Here is a 12,137-nt window from a genome sequence, read left to right as displayed (position 1 = left end):
GCTGAGGAAACATGCAATGGCCGTGGACTCCTTGTATGACAGGAAGACCACAACATGTGCTTTCAATCGTGTCCCATGGATGTTAAGAGTATAAACTGGAAAATAGAAGGCTGTTGGTTAGGCAGAGAAGTCAGAGTATCCATGGCATGGCCTTTGATGCTCAGAGGGCTGTACATCCCAGAGCCACAAAACAGAGCTCAACAGAAGGTACAGCTGGGCCAGTCCAGTTGACCATCCATAGAGTCAGGCCGGCCTAGAGCACCAAGTAAGCAGACTCTCCACTGGAGATGTTCCCAAAGGAGAGGGACCTCTGTGTCCTAAGGGGAAAAAAAGAAAAAGGAAGAAACGTATTTACATCATTTCGATCCAAATGATCCTGTTTCTGATCTTCTCTCATTTGCAGTACTTTGCTGGATTCACATATTCCCTATCACATCTAAACTCTAGAAGTATTCATTTTTGGTATCAGTAGAACTCACTTTTGGGTAGAGAATGTATTTAAAACACAGGTACTGGGATCCCTGGGTGGCGCAGCGGTTTGGCGCCTGCCTTTGGCCCGGGGCGCGATCCTGGAGACCCGGGATCGAATCCCACGTCGGGCTCCCTGCATGGAGCCTGCTTCTCCCTCTGCCTATGTCTCTGCCTCTCTGTCTCTCTCTGTGTGACTATCATGAATAAATAAATAAAATCTTAAAAAAAATAAATAAATAAATAAATAAAACACAGGTACACTGATATCCTTTTTGGAATCCAAGAAATATTTTTAAGTGGTGATTATAATAGCAGTTACAGGGGGAATACAAAATGATTATGCCTACTATATGCAAAACACTTTGTTAACCATTGGGTCTTAGCAATTCAGCCTCTGCCAAGAGAAGCACTGTCGTCAAACATGGAAGCCACAGCTCTTTCATAGATGATTTCAAGAACAGAGCTGCCCATGAAGTGAAGAGATCACTGGCATACGTGCCTTTGAAGTCACCTGGGACTTAGATTTGAAAGATACTTATGCTGCCCCTACCCCCCCACACACACCCTGTGTGTCCAGCAGGTGGGTGTGGAGGGTGACCACAAAGCCATCAAGTCTCCTAACTTGAGATGTCACTTTTCTGCCCATCTCCCTTCTCTTTTCTATGTAGAAAACTTTTGATTGTCCATGATTTTTCTCCATTTAATATATTTTCACACTTCCCACCCCTCCTCCAGTGAGACAGCTTTTCAGCATCATTTTGCTTGTTGGAACATAAAGTTGGGAGTCAGTACAAAAGAGGGTGAACTCAGAATTGGGCGATGTGGCTAGCACTGAGGATTCTGGAAAGGCAAGCCTTGAAATTCATGATCATAATGTAGAGTCATGACGGCATGGGAACAAGACATAAACGTCCTGCTTTCGGCATTAGTGCAGACGACATAAGTTGGCTATTTGGCATTAAGATACTTGGGGGGAGATGAGTACTCTTTAAAAATGGCTTTATCTTTCTTTTGTTTCATGGAGTGGAAAGTTTTTGAGTGTGTAAGTGACCGGTGGTGGACAGGAAGGGCGTATCTTTCAACAGAGCTAATTCTAAAGTGGGAATAGAGACTCTAAGAAACTTCAGATTATACAATGTACCAAGTACAATGTACCAAGTTCCCATTGGCAGGAGACCGTTGAGATTTTGTGGTATCTGATGCATTAATATTTCTTTTCACTTTGGAATGAAAAGTGTGGCCTGAAGTGGCAAGAACCCGTTTATCATCAAAAGCAGCTTTTCCTCAGTGCTTTCGTTAACTTCCCACAGTCTTTAATCAACTCGCTTGGTGGTTGTTGGGTGAATTCATGTGTCCCTGACTGTTTCTGGATGTTCATAGTATATATGTCTTCTCCTAATGGTCTTCTCAGGGCACACTTCTCTCAGCTTTGCTGGAAACAGTTACATCAAATACCGGCTTTCTGAAAATAGCAAAGAAGAAGACTTTCGGCTAGCTCTGCGTCTGCGGACCCTGCAAAGCAACGGGATTATAATGTACACCAGAGCAAATCCCTGCCTAATTCTGAAGGTAATTAAAATGGGTTATCTTTTCCTGCAGTCGGTTCTCATGTTAATATTTTGGCTCGTGGATTGGGGAGTGAAATCTTTTTTGTCTTTTGAGTTCAGAAGACCAGAAACTGGCTTGGGGGCAAAGAGGAACACCAGCAGTCCCGGGAAGTGTGCCAACACCCCATTTCCTTTTATACATTCGGCTTCAGAATTGGCTCTTTGGATATTGGGACATGTCTCTCTAGAGTGGGTTCAAGGGCTGCCCTCCTTTGAGCTGTAATCATGCAACGGTTCATTAGAATGCACTTCCTAATCAATTCCACGGCAAGGGTGGTCCTTGAAAAACATTGGCTGTGTCTTCTTCTCCCACGTGGGCTGATCCCCACTGACCTCTGTGGGTGACCTCTGTTCTTACTTGGGGAGGAAGTTGGAGATCTCAGTTATAGGAGGTTCCATGTGTCCTATCGTGGCCTTAGTAGCCCAATTATTAAATCCTTGCCAGCCTCAGGAACGCTCCAAAGCAGCCAGACTTCCTTGACAGCAAGTCTGGCATTTGTATGCAGCTCAGGGCTTTGGATGCCTTCATGAAACCAACAACAACACTAACCGCTTTATGCACCTCATTTATTTTTTAATTACAAAGTTACTATAATAAATGTATTATAAACGATCATCCCTATCTGATCAAGGAGAGAACAGAGATTCAGAGAGGTTAAGGTAGTTATGCAAGGTTGTCCAGCTAATGAGCGTCAAGGCCCAGACCTGCCTTCCAATCTCTCTCACTCCAGTCTCTCTCACTCCATGCTGCTACTCTGTGTGATCTCCCCCCAGCCCTCCATCTTGTTGCTACATTTCATCAAAAGCCACATTCTGGGCATCTGTCGACCCAAGGACGCCTTCCAGTCCAGGAGGAGAAGGGAGAAGGAGAGAGATTTAATCTGACGCTATTCTCAGGAGGTTACTGTCCCAGCCCATTGGAAGTGTGTTCAGAGGCAGATGCAGTCTGATCAGTAGGAAGTGCCCATACAAATGGAAATGGCTGGCAATTTTCTCCTTCCTAGGGTTCTATCACTGGGCTTAATTGGGATCATGGTGAGCCTTTATAACTTTTGTCCTTTGATTGTTTGATAGGTCACATCCAAGTTGATTAGGTGACACAGGCTTTAATCCTGGAGAGAGAAAATTGTGTAGGATATTAAATGCCTGTGGCTTCCCCTTTCATATAGACTTTTACTTACCTGCTTCTGGTACTGCCAGGTGCTCCATGGTGGCCAGAGGAAGTAAGCGGGGAGTTGGAGTTTAAACTTCTCATGGGGACTCTCCCACTACTTGCCCTCATTCAATTCTGAGAATAATTTCAGCTCTGGGAAGGAGAGCAGTGTTTTTAAAAGAAAACCAGAGAAGCAAGGGATGCACACTTTTAGCAAACAGTGAGTTCAAATCAGAGATGCATGGTGGAGGAAGAAAAATGCAAAGACCAAAGTCCTGTCTTTATAACCTCCTGGCCCCTGAGGCGACCAGCCCTGGGTTGGCAGATCCTTTCCTAAATCGCCCTGAGAGATGGGGTTTTGTGTAACTGCTGGGGAAGTGCTAGGCCCCTTCAGGATTAGTAGCTGCTAGGGACTTGGTGTAAATGTTACCCATTTTCCGCTCCTCCTTCAAGCTCCAACAGGACTGCTGGTTGCAGAACTTCCTTATGAGGCAACCACTTAGCAGATCTCTTCTATAGTATTACATTTGAGAGCGAACAAAACCACTGGACCTGAATGGCCAGGGCCTAAAATGGAGTTTGTCATCTGACACTTCGTTGGCAAAGGTCTAAAATGTGCAGGTCCCTGGGGATGGAAAAGAGGAATAATTAAAGCTTTTAGGCAGCTCTAGCTCCTAAGGTATATTGTATTTCACGAAACAAACGTGTTTCTGAAAGTTGTGTAAATTGAATCTCTGTAAATGGAGTTCTAATAAACGATGGTTGGTTGCTGTTTGAAGGAACCCTTCCATTAATCCCTTTGTGATGTGAATAATCACCCCCAATCTGTCTGTGGGCTGAGTTTGCTTTTCATATGTTGAGTTTGCCTAAAGCAGGACACAGCTGTACTGAACTACTGCAGATATTCTTCTACAGTCGCCAGGAATATCCACTTAGGGGATTTGAATCTGTTTGCTTAACATTTCCAGCCTCATGCAAGATTTAATTTCATTGGCTTTAGGTACAGTATGTGCCTTGTACTCAGGTTCAACGACTATCAACGACTACACTGAAATGCTTTGTTTAAATTGCACCTCTTGGTTGTTTATATTTTCCCAGTTAGAGTACATTCTCTAAAAAGTCCTTGAGATGATCTATAGGGGTAAAGGGCAGCCCTCAAAGACAGTTGCAGAATTGCATGGGACCTCAAGAAATGAAAATACTTGTGAACACGGAGCCCCATTGCTTCTTAGCAACAGTGAAGGTGCTCATTCCTCTATCGACCATTGGTACCCCATCTTCTTCCAGAAGAGATTCCAGGCTTACCATAAACACCGAAGTGCAATAAGATCAGAGCATCCCTAAGATGAAAATAAAAGGTTGAGACCCAACCAAGGCAGTGGGAAAAGCAAATATCATCCTTAAAAAATCTAGACCAAGGGTTGCTGTGTCAGTTGAACACAAACCATGACTCTGAATTTTTTGGAAGCCAACACAAGAATAAAAATGGTGGAATGGCTTCTGTGGCTCTTCTCAAACCTGTGAAAGAAACCCGTCATAGCACTGAGAGAGATTTATGACTTTTTCCCTGTATCGGTCTTTTGGGCCCAATATCCTAGCGAAAGCACAAAAAGTCCCAGCTTGTTAATCTAGAAATGTCATTATTTCATTTTGTGGGGAAGTTATAGATGACACATGGCTTCGTTTTGATGATTCTCAGACATGGCTAACTTAAAACCCCAGGAATAAAAAAGAAGATGGTCAGGGAAAGCTCATTTAGCTTTTAAAACAGCCCACTTGGAGTGGCCGGATCTTTCCAACATAGAAAAGTAACAAGGAAGCTCTCCTGAGATTCAAGGATCTGTGTAAGAGTATCCCTGAGAAGTGAGTTAACTTATAATATTTGCAATATGATGATAATAAAATACCTAAAAGTTTACAAAGTACTTTATAAAATACATGCATATATTTTTACTCTCACTCTCCTGTGCCTAGATATGAGTTCCCCCTTTTTTGCCTGTGAGGAAACAAGTTCAGAGAGAATCTGTGGGCTTGCCCCAACATAACTAGTCAGCAGTGGATCTGGCCCTCTGAAGGAAGCAAGCAGTCAGGAGTACTACAAGTGTTTATCAAAAGAAGAGGTTTGGAGAACTGGGATGATAATGTATTCATTTAAGGCATTTTTTTTAATGATTTCATTTATTTGAGAGAGCACAAGAGCAAGGGGTAGGGCAAAGGGAGGGGGAGAAGCCTACTCCTTGCTGAGCAGGGAGCCCAACACGGGGCTCCATCCCAAGACCGTGGGATCATGATCTAAGCTGAAGGCAGGTGCTTAACCAAATTAGCCACCCAGGCACCCCTAAGGTATATTTTTTGAGCCAGACAACTATTGATGGCAGCCTTGAAAACAGGTTTTCAAAAAGTTCCCTTTACAAAGAATATTTAATAACCCTCTTACAAGTTTTGGGGCTTTAGTGCGTTTGCTAGCACCACGCACCAAGGATCTGAAGCAGTAAGACTTTGGGCCATCATTTATACTTTTTCACTCAAAATCCTACTTTCCTACAAGGTGAATTCTTGTAGCTCTGATATCTTGTCTTCTGAGCCCCAAGCCACTCAAGATCCAGGTTAAAGTGCATCACTGATTTCAGACAAAACCTAAATATCTTGTAACATCGGAGCCATGCTCTGTGAATTATGCATTTCATTGAACAAATTGCCTACCTGCCTCCCCCAACCCAGAATACCATTTCAGGTCTTTGCTATGGACTTTTTTTTTTTTTAATTTTTTACAGTTTCATGCACAGTACAATTTCAATTAATATAGCTTGCCCTCTGACTTGAGAAAGCTTTGTCCCCTTAAAAGAGAAATCCTTTCAAACTGAGTCAACCCTATTCTGGAGACAGAGAAAAAATAAATATGATCAGAGCACGAGTTTCCATTGTGAACAGACTCAGACATCAAAGCCTTCTCTGGTCTCCCCAGCATCATATGCATGCAAGATAGGAAAAGATTAACTTTTGCAAAGTTGCCTTTTACATCAGCACTGTGGTGTGTCATCTAACCAAGACTTAGAATTCCAAACTCCTAGAATTTTGAGGATACAAATCACTTTTGTTTTCCAAAGGCTAAGGATGGTCTAGACACCAGGCTTCCTCTTCATTCAGCAGGTTGCTGCTGTTAACTTTTCTCAACAGAAAAGCAAACTTAACTGTACTCAGTGTCATTCCGGTATAAATTTATGTTTCTTAGTTACAGAACAGCGATGTCAGTGGGTACATTAGAGCTACATCAGTTCTCCCAGATGATTTTGTGACTTGGTTGTTATCCCCAGAGGTAGAGAGTGGGGTTGGAGAGGGGAATGGACCGAGTAATATATTAATTGAATACATCATTTTATAAAACCTCAGATGAATTGCACCCTTGCCACCAGATCTTCCTTGATAGTCTGGGGACACCACTCTGTAGCCACGGAGCATAACAGCAGATGGACTGTGCCAGAGGAAGGAACTCCCCAAAGTCACATTCGATCATTTTATTGCTTATATTGAAATAAAAATATGGATATTACCCAGGAGTTGTTCCTGCGCAAATATACTGGTATGATTTGCGATATCCATTCAGTCCATTTGGTTGAACCAAAAAAATGACCAAGGCAACAGCATAGATTCCATATGAAAGCTCTCAGAAAACAACATAAATATTTGCCTCCAGTCGTTTTACATTTATACACTTGGATTTCAGAGTGGAGTATGCATGTACTATGTACGAGGTAGCTAGCCATTCTGCAACGGACACAGGCTCCTTGTGAAATAAGCCACAGCAGTTATCTCTGCTCACCGCATCAGGGATCCCAAGCCCAGAGAGGCTAACCAGTTCTCTTCAGGTCACCTGGGTGTGGCATGACAAAGCCTGAGTTAGAGTCTTCATTTGTATGTCCCCAGGGCTCTGCCTTGTTCACGCAGCCCCCTGCCTTCCTTATACACGTGCTTTCATGGCATAAACTTTGTATGCAGGAAGAGAAGGTGCTAGAGAATCCACAGAGGCAGAAATGGGAGTCCCTAAGAATCAGTTGTCTGTGCAACATACGGAGGCAGAGGTAGAGAAATGCTCCCATTCATGAGAATGAGTGATATCGTGAAAATCCTTATCAGGCTGTCCGAAATCAAACACGTTTTGGAAAGAGTGAGTCTGTCTGTTTCTATGAATTTGTCTGACATACCTCGTTAGCTCTTAGAGATCTGGAACATCTGTGGTCCCTTCCCTCTCTCCACAAGTTTGTGTTCTCTGCCCAGATTCTGGCACAGGACTCCTGATGTCAGCAGATCTTAAAGGAAGGCCTGCTGCCCTTGCATGACTCAAATGTTGGCCTCCCCAAGATCCCTTTGCTGGGTCACACAAAGAGACCAGAAAAGTACCTTCCGTTTCACAGGCTCTGGCTGTTAATCGTGTCCTGCCCAAGATCCGTTTGTTGGCAAGACAAGGGTCCAGCATCATTCCCTGGATCCTCAAGCCACCTTGCATTTCTGAGAAATACAGATGAGGGTGGACCACAGGCCAGCACATCTCCTCAGCAACAGTAGAATCCAGGTCTCCATGGGGGACCAGTCCCTAGCCAGCAGTTCTTGGCCAGCCACCATCACTCAACAATACACACTTTCTGAGTTTAATGTCCCCGTGGGGTTAGGTAGCCTCCTGGAACAGACTTGGATGCCCTCCCTACGCCACTGCAATCAAAGCAGCAGGCAGGTCTCTGTTGTAGTGACCCTAGAAGAGGGGCTGGGAGCATCTATGAGGCGTGAACAGTTAACCAAAAAATCCTTCTGGGGGGTCAGATGTCATTGAAGATACATAGCTGCATTCTAAGCAAATGGCCAAGCCCTGAGGGCTTTGTGAGATCATCTTAATCTGAGTGATGAGCAGCAGTCCTAAAGAACCATTTTAAAAATATGCTAGTGTTTAATATAGAAGGGATTTAGAATCTTAAATATATATGAAGCTGGGAAGTAGGATATCTTTTATTTCTACCTGGCTTCTTTCTCTCCCCTATAGCACATTCACACGGACTTACTTGTGGGTATATTTGTATTTCTGTTTATTTTTTGATTTATGGCAATCTCCCCTGCTAAAACATAAGCCCCATGAGGTCAGAGATAATAACTCTTTTTGCTCACAGTGGTCTCCATAGCACCTAGAACACTGCTTAGCACATAGTAGATGTTCAATAAATATTTGGGAATAAATATCAAGTTCACAGAAATCATTCCTGTGGTAATAATAACTAAGAAGGGTGCAGAGAATCAAGAGATCCCTAAACAAGATAGGGCAGTGAACTTTCAAAGGGCAAAGATCCAGAGAATAGGAACATTCTTAAGTATAATTGTGGATTCAGGCAGCTGTGCATATGTTACCAATTACGAGATTTGTGAAATCTCAGGCATGCCTTTGCATGCCCTGCCATGGGGAGCGAGCAAACCACACCAGACTTGCAAATGGGTCCATCCTAGGGCCTCCCTGTGGACAGGGTGGGAAGAGGGTGACCAGGCATATGTTGCCAGATGCATACTGAAAAGGCTCCGGTGCTCCTTCTCCACACAGATCGTGGACGGCAAGCTGTGGTTCCAGCTGGACTGTGGCAACGGCCCGGGGATCTTGGGCATCTCGGGCCGCGCCGTCAACGACGGGAGCTGGCACTCTGTCTTCCTGGAGCTCAACCGCAATTTCACGAGCCTGTCCCTGGACGACAGCTACGTGGAGCGGCGCAGGGCGCCCCTCTACTTCCAGACCCTGAGCACCGAAAGTACTATCTACTTCGGGGCGCTGGTGCAGGCCGACAACATCCGCAGCCTGACCGACACGCGGGTCACGCAGGTGCTGAGCGGCTTCCAGGGCTGCCTGGACTCGGTGGTGCTGAACAACAACGAGCTGCCTCTGCAGAACAAGCGCAGCAGCTTCGCGGAGGTGGTGGGCCTGACCGAGCTGAAGCTGGGCTGCGTGCTCTACCCCGACGCCTGCGAGCGCAGCCCGTGCCAGCACGGGGGCAGCTGCTCCGGCCTGCCCTCCGGGGGTGAGTGGCCGCGGGCACCTGCCGGTCAGGGGCGGGGTGGGAGGCAGACGGGCTGGATCTTTTACAGGCCTCATCAGCCCAGGTGCTGCCCTGAGAGGAGTATTCATTCACCCCAGGTGCTGGCCGAGCTTCCTACTCCCTTTAGGGGGGCCCGGGAGCTTGACAATTACAATTTAAACTATCCTTTTTTTTTTTTTAAGATTTTTATTTATTTATTCATGAGAAACACAGAGAGAGAGGCAGAAATATAGGCAGAGGGAGAAGCAGGCTCCCTTTGAGGAGCCTGATGTGGGACTTGATCCCAGGACCCCAGGATCACACCCTGAGCCAAAGGCAGATACTCAACCGCTGAGGCACCCAGGTGTCCCTTAACCCATCCTTTTGCAGCAACCCACAGGCACAGGGCACTTCAGGAGTCCAGAGATGCAATCACGGCCGCCCCATCCCCTTTAACTCCACACCCTTCCAGGCCTTCGGGGGGAATAGGACCCTCTTTTAAGTATCCACTCTCTTGAGCCACCTGTGCCACTGCAGAATGATTGGTGGCAGTCTCAATCATGATATCCCCATGCAATCCTTTGTCACATAGACATGTAACTTCACTAGAAGCTAAAGGGAGGGGAGAGTTGAATCCACCACTCCAGGAATGGAAATATAATAGAGATGCTTTGAAGCATGCTCTTACAATGTATGTATTAAAAATAAATATAATGACAATTCTATAAATGGGTCAAAAGTCAGGAATAAAGGGAGGGCAATTTACATGAAATCTCAGGACAGATAAACAGTCAATGAGGGCATGATGATTTATGCCAGTAAACTCTTTCCCCAAACATATATCATGACGAAGAAAGAAAGAACAGGGGAAGCCAGAAAAAGCGGGGGAAGGGAATAGAAGGTTTCTATTGTTTGAGGGAAAAGCCAGGATTACCTAAGTCCTGGGAGTCTGAAAATAAAAAAGTCTCTGACTTCCCCCAGATGCCATGTCTGTGCTAATGTAAACTAGGTCAGGCACTCCGCTAGTTGAAGGCTCTGCTGCCTTCCGACAGCCCAACCACTGATCATACTTGAGCCCCTTTGCAGAGTCTCTCAGCAGTAGTGTGATTAGCAAATTTAAACCTTCCCCACAAATCACTTAGAGATTCTGCTGTGCGCATTACCATCTAATGTTCGTGAAGCCCAACTCCAAATTTAGAGTCCATTTTATTATTAGAATGTTATAAACTGTCCACAAAATGATGCACTGCCGAAATACAGACACCAAAGTTATTTAGACTTGCATATGTTACTGCCACAATGAGGGCCAAGTGCCCTGGGGGGAAATTTCTACCGTCTCGATTTAAGAAATCTATTTGCTGTTTTTACTGTCTCAGCAGTATATGTAAATAAAGGGTTGTTATGGTGCCATAATTCCCGAATGATGGGCAGTAACTATACTTCAGTGGTTCTATAAACCAGCCCATTATGACAAGTCATGGCCAGTTTTTCACCAGGCAAAACAATTCTGCTAGTGTGAGCCATCCACGATATATAAAAGGAGCATATAATTAAATTGGGTTGAAATAGAACACCACTCCATGTCAAATGCTGGGTACGGAGCCGCAAATTGTAACATACTTTTAACGATGGCAGGACATTGCTTTTGCTGGCAAAGCTATGGGCTTCCACGATGGGTTATCTTTAAAATAATAATCATCATTATCGTCACTGTATTAAGGAAAAAGACAGGGAATCTTGCTCTTCTATGTGCACTTGAATGTTTTTTAATTGCCTGAAATCTATGAGCTAAGTATTCAGTGCAGGTATGTTCATTAAGTGAGTGTGACTCCTATCGGCACAGCAATTTTCCTCTATTTTTTTTTTTTAATCTCATTTGGTTTAACCAAGTTTCAGCACTAAGGATCCACCTGCTGTATACTTGTCACACGGCCTCAAGACTGCTTTCTTCTCCCTAAAGGCCCAACCTAGCCTACAGCTTGCATACTCTCTGGTACTCTGCTTTGTCTCCTGCGCCCCTGGTACCCCTCTGATTGAGTTTGGAGACTAGGATGCACCACAGGTGTTCTTTCTTCCGAGGTGATAGAGCCTCCCAGCAGTTCAAGTGTCTCCTTTGTTCCTGGAGGCTCACATTTTCCTGAACAAAGAAAGTATCTTTTCTCACTTCCATCTATACATGTCTCTTCTCTCCAGCCTACTGTTTCTGTTGAGTTGAGAAGGCCCAGTGGTTCTTCCATCAGCAACTCGCAGGGCATGATCCAGATGGGGCACTCTGGGGGTCTCATGCACAACAGTACTGAACCCAGGGCTGCCAAACTCCTCAACCCACCCAGAAATCTAAGAAGAGGGTTTCTGTTGCTCCCCTAGGAAATCAGAAGCACAGAACTCCTCCTCTGATGTGTGAGGTGGTATCTATCTGCTCCTGGCTATCAGGATTCAGACCTCAGCTCCTAAAAAAAAAAAAAAAAGGTAGGAGAGGGATTCTAATTTCTTGCCACTATTATCTGTTAACATAAGAGGAATTTTTGCTAGGTCCCTGTATCCTCTCTGAGAATTCTCAAAATCGGTGCCAAAGAGTAAGGGTATCAGGATAAAAGCAAGAAAAGAAACAACCAATAATTTGGCCTTTAACTCCTATCTGTAAAATTATGCAGCTAATTGTAAGGTTATTTAAAAGAAAGGGAAAAAATCATCCAAGTTGTAAGTAATGGTTTAAAAAGAACATAAGGCTCAGTCATTAATGAAAGACTATTCATGCCTCTATTCAACGCCCTCTGGCTGCAGGGGTGTCTAATCACAGAGAGGGAGTCTTGCTTCCCCAGGTCAAAGGCAAAGATGCAGGCAGTATTCAAAGAGCCAAAT

The 12,137-nt window shown here is 44.6% G+C and overlaps 1 protein-coding gene across 2 annotated transcripts in view; it reads left to right on the top strand.

Moving 5' to 3' along the window:
* The window catches only part of FAT3 (FAT atypical cadherin 3), a 643,002-nt gene that overhangs the window by 608,286 nt on the left and 22,579 nt on the right, over nt 1-12,137 (top strand). For both annotated transcript variants that reach the window (XM_038568333.1, XM_038568332.1), the window contains exons 21-22: nt 1,883-2,040; nt 8,810-9,278. In XM_038568333.1, the coding sequence (XP_038424261.1) occupies nt 1,883-2,040; nt 8,810-9,278 (627 nt within the window). The remainder of the gene's footprint in view (nt 1-1,882; nt 2,041-8,809; nt 9,279-12,137) is intronic.

This window comes from Canis lupus, chromosome 21 (assembly GCF_011100685.1).
Source record: "Canis lupus familiaris isolate Mischka breed German Shepherd chromosome 21, alternate assembly UU_Cfam_GSD_1.0, whole genome shotgun sequence".
Lineage (NCBI taxonomy): Eukaryota > Metazoa > Chordata > Mammalia > Carnivora > Canidae > Canis > Canis lupus.
Note: the sequence above shows the minus strand (reverse complement) of the source record. Positions and strands in the feature narration are given on the sequence as shown.